Below are 24426 nucleotides of genomic sequence, written 5' to 3'. Positions count from 1 at the left end.
ATTTTTTTTTATTTTTTTTTGCACTTGCTCGATGTACAGTCACTTGACTCTAACCACACACACTGTCCATTGGAGGCTGCTGAGAGGAGGACGGCTCATAGTAATGGCTGGAATGGAGTCAATGGAGTGGTATCAACCACATGGAAACCACATCTTTGATGTGTTTGATACCCTTCCTCCCCTCAGCAGCCTCCACGGAAACACAGACACACGCACTCTCTGTTTATTATCTATGCATAGTCAATTTACCCCTAACTACATGTACAATTACCTCAACTACCCTGTACTCCTGCACATTGACTCGGTACAGGAACCACTTCTATACAGCCTCGTTATTGTTATTTCAAATCAAAGTTTCTTTGTTATTTACAAGCACTAACCAACAGTGCAATTTTTAAGTACAAAAATAGGTATTAGGTAAACAATAGATGAGTAAAGAAATACAAAATAAAATAAAAAACAAAAATGACAGTGAAAATAACAGTAGCATGGTGGTACCGGTACAGAATCAATGTGCGGGGGCACCGGTTAGTCGGACTAATTGAGGTAATATGTACATGTAGATATAGTTAAAATGACTATGCATAGATGGTAAACAGAGAGTAGCAGCAGCGTAAAAGAGTGAGTTGGCGGGTGGGGGGACACAATGCAAATAGTCCGGGTAGCCAATGTACGGGGGGCACTGGTTAGTCAGGCTAATTGAAGTACTATCTACGTGAATGTATTTTTATTGTGTTACTAGTTTTCCTTTAGTTTATTTAGCAAATTTGTCTTACTTACTTTTTTAAAAACTCTGCATTGTTGGTTAAGGGCTCCTAAGTAAGCATTTCACGGTAATACAATTTGTTTAATGTTTTTTTATTAGCTATCTCAAACTGATGAGTTTTAATGAACTTGTAGCCAGGTCTGGCATAGCACACACTACACAAAATATGTGCATAGTTACTGCAATAAGCTAATCTAATTATTATTTACATAAAATAATGCAAAGTAGAAGATTAACGATTGATTATGGTGACATGGAATAACAAAATAATAGCAGTGGTAATCCTAGCCCTAATTCATAAGTCAAATTCCATTAGGGCATTGGTACACTTTTCTTTTATATATATATATTTTCACCTTTATTTAACCAGGTAGGCTAGTTGAGAACAAGTTATCATTTACAACTGAGACCTGGACGAGATAAAGCAAAGCAGTGCGACAAAAACAACAACATAGAGTTACACATGGGATAAACAAACGTACAGTCAATAACACAATAGAAAATCTGTATACAGTGTGTGCAAATTAAGTAAGGAGGTAAGGCCATAGGCCATAGTGACGAAGTAATTACAATTTAGCAATTAACACTGGAGTGATAGATGTAGATGAGGATGTGCAAGTAGAAATACTGGTGTGCAAAAGAGCAGAAAAAAAACAAATAAACAAATATGGGGATGAGGTAGGTAGTTGGTTGGATGGGCTATTTATAGATGGGCTGTGTACAGCTGCAGCGATCAGTAAGCTGCTCTGACAGCTGATGCTTGAAGTTAGTGAGGGAGATATAAGACTCCAACTTCAGTGATTTTTGCAATTCGTTCCAGTCATTGGCAGCAGAGAACTGGAAGGAAAGGCGGCCAAAGCAGGTGTTGGCTTTGGGGATGACCAGTGAAATATACCTGCTGGAGCGCGTGCTACGGGTGGGTGTTGCTATGGTGACCAGTGAGCTGAGATGAGGCGGAGATTTACCTAGCAAAGACTTATAGATGACCTGGAGCCAGTGGGTTTGGCGACGAATATGTATCGAGGACCAGCCAACGAGAGCATACAGGTCACAATGGTGGGTATAACTATCAACACATGAAAGGTCCTTACCAGTCTTTACAAAAAGGTAATATTACTGCACGTTTCCAACCAGAAGGTATAACCCCCTCACTCCAACTCGTATTAAATAATCCCAGGAGAACATGTATGACCTCATCAGGTAGATACTTAAACATTACATAGCACAACTGATCATGACCTTGGGCTGTATACCCACAGCCTATTAAGGCTGAACGCATCTCATGTATGGTAAAGACAGTGTAACAGTATTACTTTAGTCCGTCCCCTCGCCCCGACCCGGGCGCGAACCAGGGACCCTCTGCACACATCAACAACAGTCACCCACGAAGCATCGTTACCCATCGCTCCACAAAAGCCGCGGCCCTTGCAGAGCAAGGGGAACCACTACTTCAAGGTCTCAGAGCAAGTGACATCACCGATTGTAAGGCTATTAGCGCGCACCACAGCTAACTAGCTAGCCATTTCACATCCGTTACAACAGCATCTAAAGAAGAGTCAACGTGTCCCGTTTCTTATACACATTAACGTGAGCCTTTAAAATCTCACACCTGCGTTGCTTATATACTTCATCCAAAGTAACCCCACTATGTACCCTAGCAAATGTCTTCCCCAACAAGTCATATTTTTCTTTATCAGTTACGGCCATTTTTTGATCCACAACCAAAACTGGAATTCAAGTGAACTTGCTTCTTCCAGTCATCTTCTTCAACATAAACCATACATCCCCCAGCTCAGTACCCCTGCCTATTGTAGAGCAGAACTGTCTCTATGCATTTCTCTTGACAGACTTAATGACCCTACGTACTAAAGCTCTCTTCCTTTGGAAATCAAGTAGATTCTCAGGAGTCATATTTCTACGCAACACTCTGTAAGCCCTATTTCTTTATTGAATAGCTGCAGTGCACTCTTCAGTCCACCATAGAACCACCTTCCTTTTATCACCCACTTCATTAACTGGTAAGATCATCCCTTGCTGCCAAATGCTGATGTGCTGGTGAAGTTTACAGTGAGAAATAGTCAGAAATAGTGGTTTTCAAATATTAATGTTCATATTTTCAGTCAAACTTTTATAAGTTTGATTGCAAGAGAAATACACCTGATTTTTTTTCTAATGAAATTGGCAGGTGAGATCTGAAAACAAACAGCAAAGTAATCTTTCCCAAGTGTCGTTGCGGATATTTCACCATCGGAGTATTTTTCTTGTGGCACACAGGTCTTGGTTTTGGATTCATCCAACATGTCTAGCTCTTACAGAATCAGGTGAGATGTAGATTTGATGTATAAATGGAAAGTAGGCCATAACAACACCTTCGATTAAATGTGATATAGCTATGTTTGTCAATCGTAAATGTCATGTGATGCGTTCACTGTAATTGATCGTGGATTATGACGTGGTGGACTCTGAAAGCCCCGTAGGCTAACGTTAACTAGCTAGCTCTGCCCGTTGCGTTGTCTCGAGGAAATGGGAAATCATCTGCTAGCAACATCGAGGAAAATGTTAGCTTCATTGTACTGTACGACACTGCAGACAATGTTTTTAAATTCCAATCCGCTTGAATGGATTTGTTTTTCTCCTAGCTATCTGCTCTAGCTAGCTAGCTCATTCATAGGCTCAAGCAGTCCTCCCCCTAAAGGAGCATTTAATTCGAGATTTTAATGAACGATGTAGTGGCAAACACGAGGAAGGAATAAGAGAAAATGCAGAACTGGTGCTAGCTACCTAATTCCTCAAATACAATTATGCAACTAAGCAAGGTTGCTAACATCATGCACACATTCTTCACTGATCAAAACAAACTTGAGACCCTTTTAAACGAGACAGTCAAACCTGTGCGTTGTATTTGACTTCATGTTAATTATAAGCCACAAATACAGGGAGAAGTACAAACGAGTCTACTCAAGATGCAATGTTACTATATAGCCTATTGCATAACATTTGGCCTATGCAATGGACATACTAACAGGACATCCTTTTAAATTATTGCGAGACAAGGGCAGTTCAAAGCAGGACGCACTAATTCACTTGTATTAAATATATTTACACTCCCGCTATATGGCAGTATCAAACAGTAGCCAAGAAAATGCAGACTCTTTGTAAATAAAACGGTTCCAATGCCTACTACAGTAACCTATTTTCTTTGATGGCTGAAATTTTGCTGCAAGGCTTAGTTGCAAGAAGCTGAAGGTTACTCATTATAAAGCTTCCCTGGCGTTTAGGCTACTATTCACTCATGCTTGTGGACGTTCTCGTTCCAGGAAAAGACTGAATCCAATGTTATGAAGGGCAATCAAAGTTATGGTTTAACTGTGACAGCAAAGCACTTTTGCCTGGTGTTCGTTAATGATCTGAGGTCAGGGCTGGTATCTCGTGAGCACTGGTGTTTGATGAAAAAAACAGATGAACTGTTTTCCCTTTGAATAGCCCCAAGCCGAGTAACTTTGCTGATCATCTGCAGTTTTCCAGAGAGCCATGACAAACAGGATGTAGCTGCCGGTGAAGTCAAGGAAAGAGAATAGGAAAGAGAAATTGCTATTACAGGAGAAAGGCATACTAGATTGAAATCAAATAACTTTTTATTTGGTTCCGTTCAGTAGGTTAGAACAAAATCTGAATATCACAGATATGGTGTATGAAGAATGGACACAACTCTCTGACGTTGAATCGCTGAATAGCCAATCCTGTCAGTTCTACACACACTTCTTTCAATAAGACCTGCTGTAGCCTATAACCTACGGTCTGCTGTATAGACTAGGCCTCTGAGTTTTTTTGGCTAAATCGTTCACAATCAGTCCGCCCGATCTATTTTTAGTTCCTCTGGGAGAGTCAATACTGCTTTTCCTGGTAGTGGTAATGTAGCCTAACCACCACATCAATGGGTCCTGTTATTTGGCTGGAGAGTCAGCTGATCAGAACAGCAGGACAGCCCGCATTGATCATGGGGAGCACATAGGTGTCACTGTCTCCATGCAGTCCAGCTGTAAGAAGGGTGTTTCAGTGAATAGGCTAGTGGCAGTACTGCCGTTTTTGAATGAGTCATTCAGCAGTGTTACAAAACAATAAAGGGCCACTTTGACCAATTACCTCCATTGAATATGTTATGTTGTACCATAAGAAGAGTTGGAGCAGGTTGTGTTGGTAAAATCAGAACGTCAAAGACCGTATACTTAGCAGTTGTCTAGGGTGGAAGTTGAACTACTTGACGATGTTGCTATGGGGGTCTATGGCTATAGGTACCAAGTTAGGGGGAGGGTATTTTGGTCACCCCCCCCTCCTTTTCTGGGCACATGATTTGACCCCCCCCCGCCCCCCCCCCCCCCCCCCCCCCCCCCCCCCCACACACACACACACACACACACACACACACACACAGTCAATGCACAAGGTAAACAAATGGAGCTGTGCAGCCCTTTGTAGATTGTGACACAAAATAATGTGTTTTGCAATCTTTTGGATCCTTTCCTCCTTTATTTGTGGTTGTCACAGTAAACATATTAGTCTACCCTCTCAGAACACCCAGTTCCTATACTGCTGCATGTGTAATAATCTGAATGAGGCATTATAGGAATGTTACCTTCCTCTTTCTTTAGAATTTTTTTTTCATCTACGATGAATGCAAACAAACAATATGCCTCTTAACATCTCAAAGTAGGTTGTGTTATATTTTTCCCTTTCTTGTGCAAATGAAGGATCCAGGATTTCAAGGTGGCCTTGAGTGAAGAGAAGCTGGACTTAAAGGTGCTTCGGGAACTTTGCTTCAGCGGTAAGCAAGAACTTTGCTTTCACCATAAAATGTTTTTTCAATTTTTCCATATTTTATGAACACATTTTCATGTTTCCTATCTCTCTCCAGGTATCCCGTTTGAAGGCGGCATCCGTGCACTTTGCTGGAAAGTGAGTTGCTCCAGCTCTTTTAATAGACAGAGTGCATTCGGAAAGTATTTAGACCCCTTGACTTTTTTTCACATTTTTTGTGAAATCTTGTTACGCTACAGCCTTATTCTAAAATTGATGAAATATTTTTTCAGCAATCTACATACAATACCCCATAATGACAAAGCAAAAAAACTGATATCGCATTTGCATAAGTATTCAGACCCTTTGCTCTGTACTTTATTGAAACACCATTGGAAGTGATTACAGCCTTGAGTCTAATTGGGTAAGATGCTACAAGCTTGACACACCTGAATTTGGGGAGTTTCTCCTGGCTCTGGCTGGGTCACTCAAGGACATTCAGTCTTGGCTGTGTGCTTAGGGTCGTTGTCCTGTTGGAAGGTGAACCTTCGCCCCAATCTGAGATCCTGAGCGCTCTGGAGCAAGTTTTCATCAAGGATCTCTCTCTGTACTTTGCAGTCCCTGCCGCTGAAAAACATCCCCACAGCAGGATGCTGCCACCACCATGCTTCACCGTAGGGATGGCGCCAGGTTTCTTCGACGTGACGCTTGGCATTCAGCCCAAAAAGTTCAATCTTGGTTTCATCAGACCAAAGAATCTTGTTTCTCATGGTCTGAGAGTCCTTTAGGTGCCTTTTGGCAAACTCCAAGCAGGCTGTCATGTGCCTTTCACTGAGGAGTGGCTTTCGTCTGGCCACTCTACCATAAAGGCCTGATTAGTGGAGTACTGCGGAGAAGGTTGTCCTTTTGGAAGGTTCTCCCATCTCCACAGAGGAACTTTGGATCTCTGTCAGAGTGACCATTGGGTACTTGGTCACCTCCCTGACCAAGGCCCTTCTCCCCGAGCGGCCAGCTCTAGGAAGAGTCTTGGTGATTCCAAACTTCTTCCATTTAAGAATGATGGAGGTCACTGTCTTTTGGGGACCTTCAATGCTGCAGAAAAATGTTGGTACCCTTCCCCAGATCTGTGCCTCGATACAATCCTGTCTAGGAGCTCTACGGACAATTCCTTCGACCACATTTTAACTAAATATGCAGGTTTTAATAAATATACTTGTGTATTGATTTTAAGAAAGACATTGATGTTAATGGTTAGGTACATTGGTGCAACGAATGTGCTTTTTTTTCACGAATGCACTTTTGTTAAATCATCACTCGTTTGGCTAAGTAGGCTGATTCGATGATAAATTAACAGGCACCGCATTCATTATATGCAATGCAGGACAAGCTAGTTAAACTAGTAATATCATCAACCATGTGTAGTTAACTAGTGATTATGTTAAGATTGATTGTTTTTGATAAGATAAGTTTAATGCTAGCTAGCAACTTACCGTGGCTCCTTACTGCACTCCTGTAACAGATGGTCAGCCTGCCACGCAGTCTCCTCATGGATTGCAATGTAATCGGCATCCAAAAATGCAGATTTACCGATTTGTTATGAAAACTTGAAATCGGCTCTAATTAATCGGCCATCCCGATTAACGCAGATGCTACGCTACAGGACTGTTTTGTTAGAACAGACTGGAATAAGTTCCGGGATTCATCCAATGGCATTAAGGAGTATACCACCTCAGGCGCCGGCTTCATCAATAAGTGCATCGACAATGTCGTCCTCACAGTAACCGTACGTACATTTCCCAACCAGAAGCCATGGATTACAGGCAACATCCATAGCTAAAGGGTAGAGCTGCTGCTTTCAAGGAGCGGGACACTAATCCGGGCGCTTATAAGAAATCCGGCTATGCCCTCAAACAAACCATCAAACAGGCAAAGCATCAATACAGGACTAAGATTGAATCCTGCTACAGCGGCTCTGACAGTCGTCGGACGTGGCAGGGCTTAAACTATTACGGACTACAAAGGGAAACCCAGCTGCGAGCTGCCCAGTGACGCGAGCCCACCAGACGAGCTAAATGCCTTTCATGCTCGCTTTGAGGCAAGCAACACTGAAGCATGCATGAGAGCATCAGCTGTTCCGGACGACTGTGTGGTCACGCTCTCCGTAGCCAATGTGAGCAAGACCTTTAAACAGGTCAACATTCACAAATCTCGCGGGGCCAGACGGATTACCAGGACGTGTACTCAAAGCATGCGCGGACCAACTGGCAAGTGTCTTCACTGACATTTTCAACCTCTCCCTGGCTGAGTCTGTAATACCTACGTTTCAAACAGACCACCATAGTCCCAGGTGCCCAAAATAGCGACTGTAACCTGCCTAAATGATTACCGCCCCGTAGCACTCACCTCGGTAGCCATGAAGTTGTTTGAAAGGCTTGTCATGGCCCATATCAACACCATCATGCCAGAAACCCTAGACCCACTCCAATTCGCATACCACCCCAACAGATCCACAGATGTCTCAATTGCACTCCACACAGCCTTTTCCCACCTGGACAAAAGGAACACCTATGTGAGAATGCTGTTCGTTGACTACAGCTCAGCGTTCAACACCATAGTGCCCAAAAAGCTCATCACTATGCTAAGGACCCTGGGACTAAACACCTCCCTCTGCAACTGGATCCTGGACTTGCCGAGGGGCCTCCCCCAGGTGGTAAGGGTAGGCAATAACACATCTGCCACGCTGATCCTCAACACTGGGGCCCCTCGGGTGTGTGCTTAGTCCCCGCCTGTACTCCCTGTTCACCCACGACTGCGTGGCCAAATTCAAATCATTAAGTTTGCTGACGACACAGCAGTCATAGGCCAGATCACCGACAACGATGACACAGCTTACAGGGAGGAGGTCGGAGACCTGGCAGTGTGGTGCCAGGACAACAACCGCTCTCTCAATGTGAGCAAGCTGATTGTGGACTATAAGAAAAGGAGGGCCGTACATGCCGCCATTAACATCTACAGGACTCAAGTGGAATGGGTCGAGAGTTTCAAGTTCTTTGGATTACACATCACCAACAAACTATCATGGTCCAAACACACCAAGACAGTTGTGTAGAGGGCACGACAACACCTTTTCCCCCTCAGGAGACTGAAAATATTTGGCAATGGTCCCCAGATCCTTAAAAAGTTCTATCGAAGCATCCTGCTCCATCGAAAGCATCCTGACCGGTTGTATTACCGCCTGGTATGGCAACTGATCAGCATCTGACCGGAAGGTGGTACAGAGGGTTGTGTCTACGGCCCAGTACATCACTGGGGCCAAGCTTCCTGCCATCCAGGGACTCTATACTAGGCGGTGTCAGAGAAAGGCTAAAAAAAATTGTCAAAGGCTCCAGTCAACCAAGTCATAGACTGTTCTCTCTGCACCCGCACGGCAAGCAGTACCGGCACGCCAAGTCTAGGACCAAAAGGCTCCTTAACAGCTTCAACCCCCAAGCCATACGGCTGCTGAACAATTAATCAGATGGCCACCCAGACTACACCCTCCCCCTCCCTTTTTTTATTACACTGCTGCTACTCACTGTTTATTATCTATGCATAGTCACTTCACCCCTACCGACATGTACAAATTACCTTAACTAACCTTTACCCCCGCACATTGACTTCTTGTAATTGAGTCTAGGCTACTGTTCAAATGTGGCTGTAATAGGTCTACATGTTTCTCCTTGCATGGGTGTTGTGTTGCAAGTTTAGTTTTCTGGAAAGTCATTGTCAAGCTTTAAAAACCGAAGCCAGACTGCAACATTTTAGTAGCCTAGGACTGTGGCATGTGTCTGTACAGTTTATGTACACTTTCCCTCCGCTGCCCGCTGTAAACGGGACACACGAAAGTAGCTCAATTGACATTGAATTCACGGATGCGAGTGCATCAGGCTGTAATTTCCTAAAGTAGTTGACTCAACTGTTGACTCATTTACACACACGTGTGTGTGTGTGTCCTATTGTCCTTTAGTAGTAAGGTGTACCCCACGTGTGAATGCTTTATTTTAGAACTTTTTTTGGTCAGTGCCATGAGTGATGATATGATGCAGCGCACTGGCTTGTGTGTGGATCTGGGAGGAGGAGTGTGTCTGTGGCGATGCACTGCCTTTTGGCGTGCAGCACGTTTGCAATGCAGTGCATCGGGGGTGGTATGGAGGCGGGCCAAAATGAATTGACAACCCAAATCATTGCACGGCTGGATGGAAACGTGTCACGGGCCGGATTCAGCCTGCAGGCCTTTTGTTTGACACGTGATCTACAGTATGTAGCATTAGCCTTAGTTCTAGTCTTAGTTTAAGCCTGTTCTAATGAATGGTTGGGATTCAAATTTCTGATAACTTGCTTCAATGTTTCCAGGTCCTGCTCAATTACCTGCCTTTGGACCAGATGATATGGGACTCCTTCCTCAAAAAGCAGAGGTAAAAATGTCTCCCAACAGTGCTGGTGGACATCAATTCTTTATCAACGGGAGGAGATTAATGGACATGTTTTGTACTCTGTGTATAAAGTGCATGAAAACATCTACTGCTCAAGACTTAGTCACTGAGTGTGTCCTTCCATCTATGCCTGAATTATACCTTGGTAACTAACCGGTTCTTAGTCAAGTATATCCCTCCTGTCCCACTGGAGTTTACTTTTGAATCCTTCAGATTTTACCAAGTGTTTCTAGACAAACAGCTGAGTCATAACCCGACCTATTAAAATCTCACACTAAAACACAACACCGGACAGCTATATCAGGTCTGCTCGGCCCGGGAAACAATGATGGTGATGATGAGTCATGCTTGTCTGCTGCTTCTATTGGCTCTCTCCTCACATTATTCAAATACTTCAAATACTTCAAGTGTTTGTGGTTGATCATGCCTGAAGTGCCTGTACTGGCCCTGTCAAGAAACAATGCCTAGCCCCTAGTCAATTCCTGTAAAACAGAGAGAATTGAGTCAGTATAAGAAATATGTTGGTATCTCCATGATATCATGGCTGTATCTTTGAGGACTTTTCCCCCCAAGTCAAAATCAAGTCAAATTGAACTCCTTAAAGGAAACGACTAAGTGTTTCAGACCTCCGATGGTCCCTGTCTCTTGCGGTTACCCACAGGCATAGAGATGATTTGTATTTATTTGTGGCCCACAGGGAGGTGTATTCCCAGTTCCTAAAGGAGATGATCATCCAGCCAGGCATCGCTAAGGCCAACCTGGGCCTCTCCAGAGAGGACGTGACTATGGAGGACCACGTGAGTTTCCCCTCTCCTCTCCCTAATTGTTTTGCCCTCAAAACATTAACATTTCTTACTCTGATACACACTGCTGGACTTTCTGAGCTAATGTGTATATGTGATTTTTCGCAGATCAGTCTCCCATACATTCATTTTCATGCCCTCTTTCTATCTTTCTCGCTCTCGCAGCCTCTCAACCCCAACCCAGACAGCAAGTGGAACAACTACTTCAGAGATAACGAGGTGCTGCTACAGATTGATAAAGATGTCCGGTAGGTCTGACTGCCTGGGCAACAAGCTAGGTACTTCTTTGGCTGACTGACGTGCATCTCCTTGTAATTTAAGTCACTCATCCTTCAGAGCAGGGGCGAGCAACTTGACTGGTGATTTAAAGTCTTAATGTATTCCAGTACCCAGTCATGTAATACCATCTCCAAAAAGGCAGAAGACTGGAAGCAGTGGCTCTCTCGTGGAAGCCTTATGTTCCACATAGGAATACACTAACTAGTGTATTTCATGACGGCAGGCGCTTGTACCCCGACATGGCGTTCTTCCAGCGGCCCACAGACTACCCCTGCCAGCTGATCCTGGATCCCCAGAACGACTACGAGACACTCAGGCGCCGTGTGGAACAGACTACCCTCAAGGCCCAAACTGTGGACCGCAACCGCAGCGGGGTCACCAATGTGAGTGAGAGGGGGAGAGTCGTGTGCGTTTTTTGTTTCTCATGTGTATGAACAGACATATTGCTCTGTCAATGTTAACGCCTCCACTTCCGGAGGCTGCAGGGTGACCTTGTTTTGGTAATGCTAGGGGAAACACTATTCCGATGGGCTGACTCTACCACCCTGTGTTATGTTCAATCTCCCTTCTCCTGCTTTAAGCAATGCAGTCATGATGTGCACGCAGTGGTGCGTGTGTACTGCAAGGTCCAGGTGAGTGTATTGGCTTGACGATGGTGGGTCGATAACCTTTATTTTACTTATGGGTGTTTTCAGTTTGTGTCCATTTCCATCCCGTACCAATTGACTGGATGCCCCTCCAATGGTCTTCTATGGCCGAGAGCTGTAATGCTTCAACTGTTTAAAGAACTCTCACGAGTGGCTTAAATCTGTTTTGTCACCCTAAGCAATAATGGTAGTAGATCCACGTTGCCCTCTGATTAGCCTCTGCTGAGTCCCCAACAACCGGATATTCCGGTTTTCAGGGAAAGAGCCTGTGACGTGACATCCGCTTTTGGACGTTAACAAAGCGACACTCCCTCTTAACTCCTCTACATTTACTGGATTGGTTGAACAGTGCAGAAGAGAACCTCCCCCAACAGTTTTTTTTTTTTTTCTAGTTTCAGGCATTTATTTTACTCCTGCTACGCAAGGTTACCCTCTGATAGGCGTGGTAGAAATTTGGCCATATTGTGTATACCTAATCCAATCCTTTCAGAAACAGGACTTGTTTCTCATCCGGTCCTAATTCTTTCCTCTGTTTTCCCCTCCCCATCTCCAGGTGAGCTCCCCGGGCAAGGCCCTTAACCTGTACCCGTCCAACGAGTACGAGGTGCTGCCCAGCGGCTGCGAGGCACACTGGGAGGTGGTGGAGCGAATCCTGTTCATCTATGCCAAGCTCAACCCGGGAATCGCCTACGTGCAGGGCATGAACGAGGTGGTGGGCCCTATCTACTACACCTTTGCCACGGACCCCAACAACGAGTGGAAAGGTGGGTGCAGGAGAGGATGAGTGTGTGCGTGTGTGTTTTGGGAGCATAGCAGAAGGCACATTTTCGTCTCTAGTGCAGATGGACAAATAAATTCCTATTGTATTAAATGCAAACATCAGCCCAATCTGCTGCTGCCTGCTGCTACTTCCCTATTTTAGCCCCATTCCACTGGTTTCTGCATGCGAATGATAATGTTCTGTGATGGAATGGATCAGGCTGAGTCAGCACTGCCACCTACAGGACAAGTGAGGGATGGCCAACATTTCATATGCAATATCTACAGATATTTATTGTGCCACCTCTAAAGAAGTATTTTACTAGCTAGATTTCAGTCCAATTTGCGACAGATTTTCATGCAAATATTATTCAAAAGGCTATGCGTGATGACGTAATGCACATAAAAACCACTTTTGCTCTAAAGTTCTCATGCAACAAATAAAAATTAAAGTAAGTTCAGTATGTTTCCATTGCATTTTCCACTCTATCTATGGTTTTATCACAAACTGTTGGCAAATAAATGGCAAACTTTCCGAGTCTTCTCTCTAGACAACAGTTCACTGACAAAGTGGACAGGTTAGGATGTAGGATGAGATGGATAAGATCAAGATCATTCTTATTTGTTAATTGGATGCTAATCACCGATCATCATGTCACTAACATACAAATTAAGACCCAGGATACTTATTGGAAATGAGCATCAAGCTCATCACTGTGTACTTTAGCCTAATAAACTGCATGCTTTTTCAAGTCGTAGTCGGACCACCACACAACGTAGCATCGCGTGACTGCAAATCTACCTCGACATGATAATTATTCTATCAACAATTGCACAAGAAATCGTTTTCACCCCATAATTCATTTTACAGACACAAAAAGATCCCACAATGTCGAACGAACAAATTTTGATCCACTTTTTCTCCCCAATTTCGTGGTATCCAATTGGTAGTTACAGTCTTGTCCCATCGCTACAACTCCCATACTGACTCGGGAGAGGCGAAGGTCGAGAGCCGCGCTTCCTCCGAAACCCAGCCAAGCCGCACTGCTTCTTGACACAGCGCCCGCTTAACCCGGAAGCCAGCCGCACCAATGTGTCGTAAGAAACACCGTACACCTGGCGACCGTGTCAGCGTGGATTGCACCCGGCCCGCCACAGGAGTCGCTAGTGCATGATGGAACAAAAACATCCCTGCCTGCCAAACCCTCCCCTTACCCGGACGACACTGGGCCAATTGTGCACCGCCCCATGGGTATCCCGGTCGCGGCCGGCTGTGACATAGCCTGGACTCTAACCAGGATCTCTAGTGGCACAGCTAGCACTGCGATGCAGTGCCTTAGACCACTACGCCACTCAGGAGGCCTGACATTTTTGATTTCCATTTTTCCATCACAGCTGTCTTGATTTGTTTTGATATGGTATGACTTTAGTTGCATAAAAACTGTTGTTGGAAACATGGTTACTGTCTATAATATATTTGATTGACTGGCAGTCGTTGAACAGTCAGACACAATTGACACTAGGTAGGGCATGATTGATCGACTGATTTGATTTGCCTGTCCAACCAATCAGAGCACGCCGAGGCAGACACCTTCTTCTGCTTCACCAACCTGATGTCAGAGAACCGGGACATGTTCATCAAGAGCCTGGACGACTCGCAGTGCGGCATCACCTACAAGATGGAGAGCGTCTACTCCATGCTCAAAGAGAAGGACATGGACCTCTATATGAAACTGGTGAGCAAAGGCCTCCTGGGCCCAGTCCCAAAACCATCCCTAGGCCCTTTCCCTAGGCCCTTGTTGACTCCCCTTCATGGCTCTGAAAGGATACAAGTTCGTATGGACAGGGGAGGGGGGTAGATTTTGCAAAAGGTGACAGGTGCATACATTTATTTTCATGTAATTACAAAAAGTGTGTTGGATTTAGTTAAATGACTTAATTTAGTGGGCTAATATTTTGTTTGTAGTAATGATGGGGGCTAGTTAAATTGTTCAACCTCTTTCCCTCCCTCCCGCCCTTCTCTCTAACAGCAGGAGCAGAACATCAAGCCGCAGTACTTCACCTTCCGCTGGCTGACCCTGCTGCTGTCCCAGGAGTTCCTCCTGCCCGACGTCATCCGCATCTGGGACACGCTCTTCTCCGACCAGGACCGCTTCGACTTCCTCATCCTGGTCTGCTGCGCCATGCTCGTGTGAGTTCCCCCTTCTGTCCTGCCCAGCAATGAACCACTACCCCCTGGACAAACCCGCGTCCATAACCCCAGATTGACCCCATACCCAATTCCCCAAGTCTGTTGATTTTTTTTTTAAGGAATGCAATGCAATTCCTGAATTGACTTGAATTTGGATGGATTTGGATAGGAATTTGATCTTACCGTATAATGTGTTATGTTTGTTATTTCTGTTCTGATTGGCATGCTTGTCCTGTGTGGTTTCAGACTGATTCGAGATCAGTTGCTGGCAGGAGACTTCACGGTCAACATGAGACTGCTGCAGGTAAGATCATCTAAAAGGGTCTATCCAAATAGTGGGGCCAATATAGGTCATGCTTGGGCAACTACGGAGGTTTTATTTGACATTTGACTGATTGTCCATGTTCTTCTTCAGGACTACCCCATCTCAGATGTCCACACCATCCTGGCCAAGGCCAAGGAGCTTCAGGGTGGCTCATAGCCACCCCTCCCCCTATCTCCCTCTCCTGGATTTGGGGGATGCACCATTGAAACTGGTAACCCTAGGTGACAACAAGGCCCCATTGCACCCTGGGAGGGAGAGGAAGCCATCTGGTGCCGGGGTGCTGCACGGTTGGTCAAAGCAACCAAACTCGATACTTAGACTTCTTGTCTCACTCTCACAGCCCGACAGTATTTCCACTCTCTCAGAGAGGGTGTGTGGGCTCAAGCTATTTATTTTTGCACTGAACACTTGAAAAAATGACAATCTACATATATGAAGCAGAGAAACCAGTTACCCATACAACAGCGTCATTATAAAGTTTGTCAGTGCTATTATAACACTCCTAGGTTATTTTCAAACTAAGGTTGTTTTTTTTTCAGTTTGTTTATTTTTTACATGTGAACATGGTTCTTTTTTATTGTGGCGCTCGTACGAAAGACGTAATATAATACTACCGTGTAAAATCTAACCACAACAAAAATTAAGTATAGATTGTTACTATGATCGTATGGCTTTGGTAATGGGCAATTGAAACGTGAAGGTCCTCTCTGTTTGTTTTCAGTTAAACTCAGTCTGGCCAGTTTAAAGCCAGCCAGTTGTGTCCTCTCTCTTGAACTTCCAATATTAATGTATGTTTGCGAATGTTGGTATCAAATGAATGGGGTGTGAAACCTGTACCTTACTCACTAACCCTAAGTGCATGCTTATACGTTAGCCCAAAAGCGAATGAAGCAACAGGCAGGAAGGAAATGCTAAATTAACCCTTTGATTGTCTTAAATCTAGCCTTAGGGGGAAATTGATATGATGATGATGATGGTCTATTTTATTGTAAGGGCATTACTTTGCAAACAAAACAGTCAGATTAAATTGGGCATTCAAGTTTTTAATATATTTTGAGTAATTTCTTAATATATTTTTAGTCATTTCTGGTCGCATTAAAATAGTGGTTCACATGTAAGGCATAATAAATGGAACATTAATGACATGTTAAGTGAGGAATAACACATTTTGCTCTGCATACGGTTGGATAATTAGAGAGAACAAATTATTTGATAATAATAATTAAATATGTATAATTAATGACATTAAAATGCTATGATAACGTTTCTGTATTCAGATAATGGAATTGACAGATAACAGAGTTGACAACTGAAAATCACTAACATTTAATGTGTTACTGTTTTTTATCTCAAAACGCTAACAGTTACCACAAAGTTACTGCACCATTGAAATGTACCTTTTCAAACCGTAGGACCTAGATAATAATGTGATACTTCGTTAAGTACACAGAGAATGGCTTGCTTTGTAATGACAATTGAATCATTATTGTGACAATGATACAGCTCATGAAACAGTTACCTTTTTACTGTTTGCGTTTCAGTTTTATTGGCACTCTCTAGTATCGCCATCCATTTCGGTCTACAGTACATTCGGAAAGTATTCAGACCCCTTAACTTTTTCCACATTTTGTTACATTCAAACCTTATTCTAAAATTGATTAAATGTTTTTTTTCCTCAATCTACACACAATACCCCATAATGACAAAGCAAAAACAGGGTTTTAGAAATGTTTGCAAATACATGTATTTAATCACATTTACATAACTATTCAGATCCTTTTCTCAGTACTTTGTTGAAGCACCTTTGGCAGTGATTACAGCCTTCTCTTCTTGGGTATGATGCTACAAGCTTGGCACACATGTATTTGGGGAGTTTCTCACATTCTTCTCTGCAGATCCTCTCAGGCTCTGTCAGATTGGATGGGGAGCGTTGCTGCATAGCTATTTTCAGGTCTCTCCAGAGATGTTCGATCGGGTTCAAGTCCGGCCTCTGGCTGGGCCACTCAAGGACATTCAGAGACTTGTCCCTAAGCCACTACTGCCTCGTCTTGGCTGTGTGATTAGGGTCATTGTCCTGATGGAAGGTGAACGTTCAGCCCAGTCTGAGGTGCTGAGCGCTCTGGAGCAGGTTTTCATCAAGGATCTCTCTGTACTTTGCACCGTTCATCTTTGCCTCGATCCTGACTAGTCGGTCCCTGCTGCTGAAAAACATCCCCACAGCATTATGCTGCCACTACCATGCTCACTACCATGCTTCACCGTAGGGATGATGCCAGGTTTCCTCCAGATGTGATGCTTGGCAAAGAGTTCAGTCTTGGTTTCATCAGACCAGAGAATCTTGTTTCTGAGAGTCTTTAGGTGCCTTTTGGTAAACTCCAAGCAGGCTGTTGTGCCTTTTACTAAGTGGCTTCCCTCTGGCCGCTCTATCAAATATAATACAATTTATTTATATAGCCCTTCTTACATCAGCTGATATCTCGAAGTGCTGTACAGAAACCCAGCGTAAAACCCCAAACAGCAAGTAATGCAGGTGTAGAAGCACGGTGGCTAGGAAAAACTCCCTAGAAAGGCCAAAACCTAGGAAGAAACTTAGAGAGGAACCAGGCTATGAGGTGTGGCCAGTCCTCTTCTGGCTGTGCCGGGTGGAGATTATAACAGAACATGGCCGAGATGTTCATAAATGACCAGCATGGTCAAATAATAATATTCACAGTAGTTGTCGAGGGTGCAACAAGTCAGAACCTCAGGAGTAAATGTCAGTTGGCTTTTCATAGCCGATCATTGAGAGTATCTATACTGCTCCTGCTGTCTCTAGAGAGTTGAAAACAGCAGGTCTGGGACAGGTAGCACCTCCGGTGAACAGGTCAGGGTTCCATAGCCGCAGGGAGAACAGTTGAAACTGGAGCAGCAGCACGGCCAGGTGTACTGGGGACAGCAAGGAGTTATCATGCCAGGTAGTCCTGAGGCATGGTCCGAGGGCTCAGGTCCTCCGAGAGAGAGAGAGAATTAGAGAGAACATACTTAAATTCACACAGGACACCGGATAAGACAGGAGAAGTACTCCAGATATAACAGACTGACCCTAGCATCCCGACACACAAACTACTGCAGCATAAATACTGGAGGCTGAGACAGGAGGGGTCAGGAGATACTGTGGCCCCATCTGATGATACCCCCGGACAGGGCCAAACAGGCAGGATATAACCCCACCCACTTTGCCAAAGCACAGCCCCCACGCCACTAGAGGGATATCTTCAACCACCAACTTACCATTCTGAGACAAGGCCGAGTATAGCCCACAAAGCTCTACCATAAAGGCCTGATTGGTGGAGTGCTGCAGAGATGGTTGTCCTTCTGGAAGGTTATCCCATCTCCAGAGAGGAACTCTAGACCTCTGTCAGAGTGACCATCGGGTTCTTGGTTATCTCCCTGTCCAAGTCCCTTCTCCCCCGATTGCTCAGTTTGGCCGGGCGGACAGCTCTAGGAAGAGTCTTGGTGGTCAAACTTCTTCCGTTTTAAGAATGATGGAAGTCACTGTGTTCTTGGGGACCTTCAATGCTGCAGACATTTTTTTGGTACCCTTCCCTAGATCAGTGCCTCGACACAATCCTGTCTCAGAGCTCTGTGGACAATTCTTTCGACCTCATGGCTTGGCTTTTGCTCTGACATTCACTGTCAACTGTGGGACCACAGGTGTGTGCCTTTTCAAATCATATCCAATCAATTGAATTTACCACAGGTGGACTCCAATCAAGTTGTAGAAACATCTCAAGGATGATCAATAGAAACAGGATTTCAAGTCTCATAGCGAAGTGGCTGAATTATTAAGTAAATAATGTATTAGTTTTTTTATTTTTAATAAATTTGCAAAAAATTCTAAACCTGTTTTAGACTTTGTCATTATGGGGTATTGTGTGTAGATTGCTGAGGATTTATTTTTATTTAATCCATTTTTAGAATAAGGCTGTAACGTCACAAGATGTGGAAAAAGTCAAGGGATTTGAATACTTTCCGATGGCACTATACATTCTAACACTATTTCATTGGCAAGATGGTATCCTCCAACTGACAAATCCCCTAGGCAGGAATTGGTCCAAATTAACAGTCTGTGACTAACTATAATTCAATGTAGCAGTATTGTACTAAAGTGAGGTACTAAGGGATACTACACTACATGACCAAAAGTATGTGGACACCTGGTCGTCGAACATCTCATTCCAAAATCATGGGTATTAATATGGAGTTGGCTTCCCCTTTGCTGAGAGTGGCTTTCAGTGTTGTGTTGGATTTTCCCCAAACATTACTCTTTGTATTCAGAACAAAAAGTGAATTTCTTTACCATATTTATTGCAGCATTACTTAAGTGCCTTGTTGCAAACAAGATACATGTTTTGGGATATTTTTATTCTGTACAGGCTTCCTTATTTTCACTCTGTCATTTTGGTTAGTATTGTGGAGTAACTACAATGTTGTTGATCCATCCTCTGTTTTCTCCTATCACAGCCATTACATTCTGTAACTGTTTTAAAATCCCCATTGGCCTCATGGTGAAATCCCTGAGCAGTTTCCTTCCTCTCCGGCAACTGAGCTAGGAAGGACGCCTGTATCTTTGTATTGACTGGGTGTATTGATACACCATCCAAAGCTTAATAACTTCACCATGCTTAAAGGGAAATTCAGCATCTGGTTATTTATTTAGATTTTTTATGTCAATTGGAGCCCAGTTTTGCGAGGCACTGAAAAACCTCCCCGGTCTTTGTGGTTGAGTGTGTGCTTGAAATGAACTACTCGATTTGAGGGGCCTTGCAATTAATTGTATGTGTGGGGTACAGAAATTAGGTAGTCACTCAAAAATTATGTTAACCACTGTTATTGCACACAGTGAGTCCATGCTACTTATTATGTGATTTGTTAAGCACACATTTACTCCTGACTTATTTAGGCTTGCTGTAACAAAGGGGTTGAATACCTATTGACTCAAGACATTTCAGCTTTTCATTTTGTGTGGATCAGTGACACAAAATCTAAATGTAATCTGTTTTAAATTCAGGCTGTCAAGCAAAACAAGGTTGACAAAGTAAAGGGCTGTGCATACTTTCTGAATGTGTTGTGTATATAAACAGTGATACATTCCCCCTTGGAGATTCACCAATGACAAAGAAGGATAGTCTCATCTTCCTGTAATTCACAAACGTCTGTTGTCAACGAGTAATGATTTATCGTTCTCCATCTTTTTCTCATTCTTGTCTTGCTCAATTGTGATTTATTTGTTTTCCTTTTTTTTCCCCTTCTTTCATCATTCCCTTGGCTCTCGCCTTTCTGGACTTCAAACAAAATCTGTTTTACAGCAATATGGAGACTGTTTCAAAAGGCAGCTCGCGGCTTCTGGTCTCTCATCTCTGCCAACCATTTGATGGGAGCCAGTATAGCCTATATGTGGCAAAAAGCTCCTATAATTGTGGAATAACAGGGCTAGAGAGGGAGAGTATGCATAGTCGATACAAAGTATAAGAATAGCAGAAAAGTGGGTTAGGAAAAGCAGAACACTAGTAGTTCAACCATTTTCAAAGTTGGTTTTGGTTTTTGGGAGTAATTTGCTCTCACAATAAAAATTATTTTAAAAAAGCCATGTGAACTTTGTCCATCTGGTTCTTGGTAATGGGCATCATGACATTATGGCCCATTTTCAGACAACTGACCAGTCAGAAAGTTCAGCTGCTCTCCTGCTAACTTTAAAATCCTTTACATAAGAGAAGCGCCACCAGTCAAAAGGGTGTCCAGTGAAAAACCGTGGCAACCTTTTATTTTTGTTTACAGTCATGATCATTCTGATTGGTTGACTGACACAAAATGGCCACTCCTCTCACCCAACAACAAGATTTATCAGAGTGCATTGTGGTTAGTTGGTGACCATGGTGGATAGCAGCATGGCATTGTGGCATGTGTCTACTTGCCTGGCACAACCAATGTTTCTGTACAAACGCCTTCCTCCCATCCCTTCCGTTTAATAGCTAGTGAAATTGGAGAGACTGGCGAAGAGAGGGACGTCATGTTTAGATTGATCATTTGTGCTTGAAGTGCTCTTAGCTAAGGGAGACTTAATCCCAGCTGCATTTTCTCTGGCGAACTGGAGGGATTGGCTGAGTTGAATCCCTTCCTTGCCATGTAATGTCTTTTTTCCTTATCCTGGTCGGTGAACAGACCGGATAGGTTTCCACAATATTGTTTCTTCTGAGAAGTCCTCAGATCAGCGTACATGAAGGAAATGAGATAAAGGAAGCAAGTGAACAAAGGAAGTGGTTTAAGACCCTCAAATTGTTGTAGAGGAATTTATTGAAGGGCAAAGAAAGTCAACAGTCATTATGTTTGGTTCAGCATTATTCCTTTTCTGTCCTTATCTCCTACCTCGTCTGTGTTCACAGAGCTGAAAGGACAAAACCATGAATTTCAATTCACTCAATTCAAAAACGCATGCAGGCTCTTGTAAACTTGTAGCAGTACTTATTTGTTGCTTCTTTTTTTGTTGTTGCTCATCTCACATGTGCCTGAACAAAAAGTGCAAGAGAATGATTTTTAGTCTTCTTTTTTTTTCTTTTTTTTAAGGAGGCGGGTAGGTTGAGTGAGAAAGTGAGTCGGAATGAATGTCTAGCATATAAATACGTTCTTCTTGATTGTCTAACTTGTTTTGTATTTGTGTGGTGGAAAACACCAGCGTCTCTGGTTACTTATCACCAAGCTTTACTCTGTCTCTTTCTAAGAATTATTTTTATTGCTGCCATGTTATAAATATGAGCCTTGGACATCATTGGATGAAGGGATGTCGTAAACTGAAGTAGCTTTTTCAACCAGGGATCAGAAGCTTCCACCCCTGATAACAAGTGTTTGTTCTTTTGTGTGTCTGTAAGACATTTCTCCCAAAAATTTCTTGCATGATTATACATTTTTGTATGGGTGTGGAAATTCTATACATGTTTTTACAGTGTTTGCAAATGCACAATAAATATTGAATTTACGGTTTATTAAATAAAATATTTGTGAGGTGTACCTGACATTTTCACTGTGACATACATACATACATACATACATACATACAGTTGAAGTCGGAAGTTTACATACACATAAGTTGGAGTCATTAAATCTTGTTTTTCAATGACTCCACAAATTTCTTGTTAACAAACTATAGTTTTGGCAAGTCGGTTAGGACATCTACTTTGTCCACGACACAAGTATTTTTCCAATTCCAGTGGGTCAGAAGTTACCATACACTAAATTGACTGTGCCTTTAAACAGTTTGGAAAATTCCAGAAAATTATGTCATGGCTTTAGAAGCTTCTGATAGGCTAATTGACATAATTTGAGTCAATTGGAGGTGTACCTCCAATTGGAAAATGACTTGTGTCATGCACAAGGATTTCACCATGAGGAAAACGATTTTTAATGACTCCAACCAAAGTGTATGTAAACTTCTGACTTCAACTGTATGTACACATATACATACATACACACACACACACACACTGAACAAAAATATAAATGCAACATGCAACAATTTCAAAGATTTGACTGAGTTACAGTTCATATAAGGAAATCAGTCAATTTAAATAAATTCACGAGGCCCTATTCTATGGATTTCACATGACTGGGAATACAGATATGCATCTGTTGGTCACAGATACCTTAAAAAAAGAATGGACGGCACAATGGGCCTCAGGATCTCATCACGGTATCTCTGCATTTCAAATTGCCATCGATAAAATTAAATTGTGTTCGTTGTCCGTAGCTTATGCCTGCTCATACAATAACCTAGCTTCTTATGTTGGATCCCGCGACGCAGTTGGCATCAGTTGCTGGGACTGCTTCTATCTTTACAGTGATCTTGCTGAACAAGGTCGAGTCTGAGGAGCTATTTGGCATCGCAGCTAGCCTAGCTGCTAGCTAGCTGGACATCAAGCTAGTGAGGTGTTCTTGAACGCAGTCCACGACGGGGTTAGCCGTTGTGGCTGGGACCGCGGATTGTTCCGGGTTTGTGGCTGTCTAGATCCCTGCTGTTTGTTGTTTTCAATTTTCCCCGTGACCTGCCCTGTCTGGGACTGTGAGGAGTAACAGCCTAACATACGTTGCTAGCTACCATGACAAAGACCAAAGCCGGCGAGAGTATCATTGAGGACAGTGCCAGTGGTGTCTGTCACACGTGAAGGATCTTTTAAACAAACAAAACGAGATAAGCAGTTGTTACAATAACAAGAAAATAGTTTCAAGTGTTTTGTACAAATGCTTGTGGATTCTACTAATAAAAGAATGGACGACCTGACCAGAGGTGTCCAGGACCTGAAGAACAGTTTGCAGTTCTCCCAGGGTCAGCTTGACGAGTTGAAACAGGAGAACGACAAGATGACAGCAATCTGTAAGTCACTGAGAGAGGACATCAGTTCTGTGTGTGAATCCATGATAGTCTGATTTATCTGTCATTGCTATCTCGAGGGGCAATCAAGGCGAAACCACATGGTTGTGGACAGAATTGCAGAATCTCCACGAGAAAAAGGATGGTCTGAGGACAAGGTGAGGGAATTGATCTCCGAGAAATTGAAGATGGACCACAGGAAGATTGGGGTGAAGCGCCCCACAGGACTGGAAAAACCACCACCGGCCCAGGTAATAGGCCCAGGCCGATAGTGGTCAAGTTCCTGAGGTTCAAGGACAAGGTAGCTGTTCTGGAAAGAGCCAAGAACTTGAGAGGAACGTATATCTTCCTCAACGAGGACTATCCTGAAGCTGTGCGCCAGAAGAGGAAAGAACTGATCCCAGCCATGAAAGCTGCCAGAGCGCGTGGGGACATTGCGTACATCCGCTACGACAGGCTCATTGTCCACCCTCCCTCCCAGAAGCCTGGAAGGGATGAGAGAGCCAAGCCTATGGGTTCGTAGCCTCAACCCGGCAGCGCACACACACACACACACACACACACACACACACACACACACACACACACACACACACACACACACCAATTGATTAATGGACTGCTGAATGTATATATTTTTTTCTCTTGCTTTGTCTGCTCTTTTCAATATGATGTATATTCCTGAGAAGCTACCCAGGAAAGGGCTGAAAATAGCCCATTATAATGTATGTAGCCTTAGAAATAAGGTTCATGAAATCAATAACTTGCTAACATCAGATAACATTCATATATTAGCCATTTCTGAGACTCGCTTAGATAATTCATTTGATGATGCATCAGTAGCAAAACAAGGATATAACATTTATAGAGACAGAAATGCTTATGGGGGAGGAGTTGCTCTATATATTCAGAGCCATATCCCTGTAATGCTTAGAGAAGATCTTATGTCAAGTGTTATTGAAGTGTTGTGGTTGCAGGTTCACTTGGCA

At 43.4% G+C, this 24426-nt stretch overlaps 1 protein-coding gene across 1 annotated transcript; it reads left to right on the top strand.

The window, feature by feature from the left end:
- Positions 1–2980: 2980 nt before the first annotated feature.
- Positions 2981–22078, top strand: LOC129863632 (TBC1 domain family member 13-like). The gene is made up of 12 exons (XM_055935756.1): positions 2981–3087; positions 5515–5588; positions 5679–5719; positions 9953–10014; positions 10730–10829; positions 11001–11083; positions 11338–11497; positions 12315–12525; positions 14093–14256; positions 14551–14711; positions 14958–15015; positions 15127–22078. The coding sequence occupies exons 1-12, from the start codon at positions 3065–3067 to the stop codon at positions 15190–15192; spliced, it is 1203 nt and encodes a 400-aa protein (XP_055791731.1). The 5' UTR covers positions 2981–3064; the 3' UTR covers positions 15193–22078.
- Positions 22079–24426: the final 2348 nt, after the last annotated feature.

The sequence above is a fragment of the Salvelinus fontinalis genome, chromosome 10, assembly GCF_029448725.1.
Source record: "Salvelinus fontinalis isolate EN_2023a chromosome 10, ASM2944872v1, whole genome shotgun sequence".
NCBI classification, from domain to species: Eukaryota; Metazoa; Chordata; class Actinopteri; order Salmoniformes; family Salmonidae; genus Salvelinus; species Salvelinus fontinalis.
This window is presented reverse-complemented; position numbering and strand designations above follow the sequence as displayed.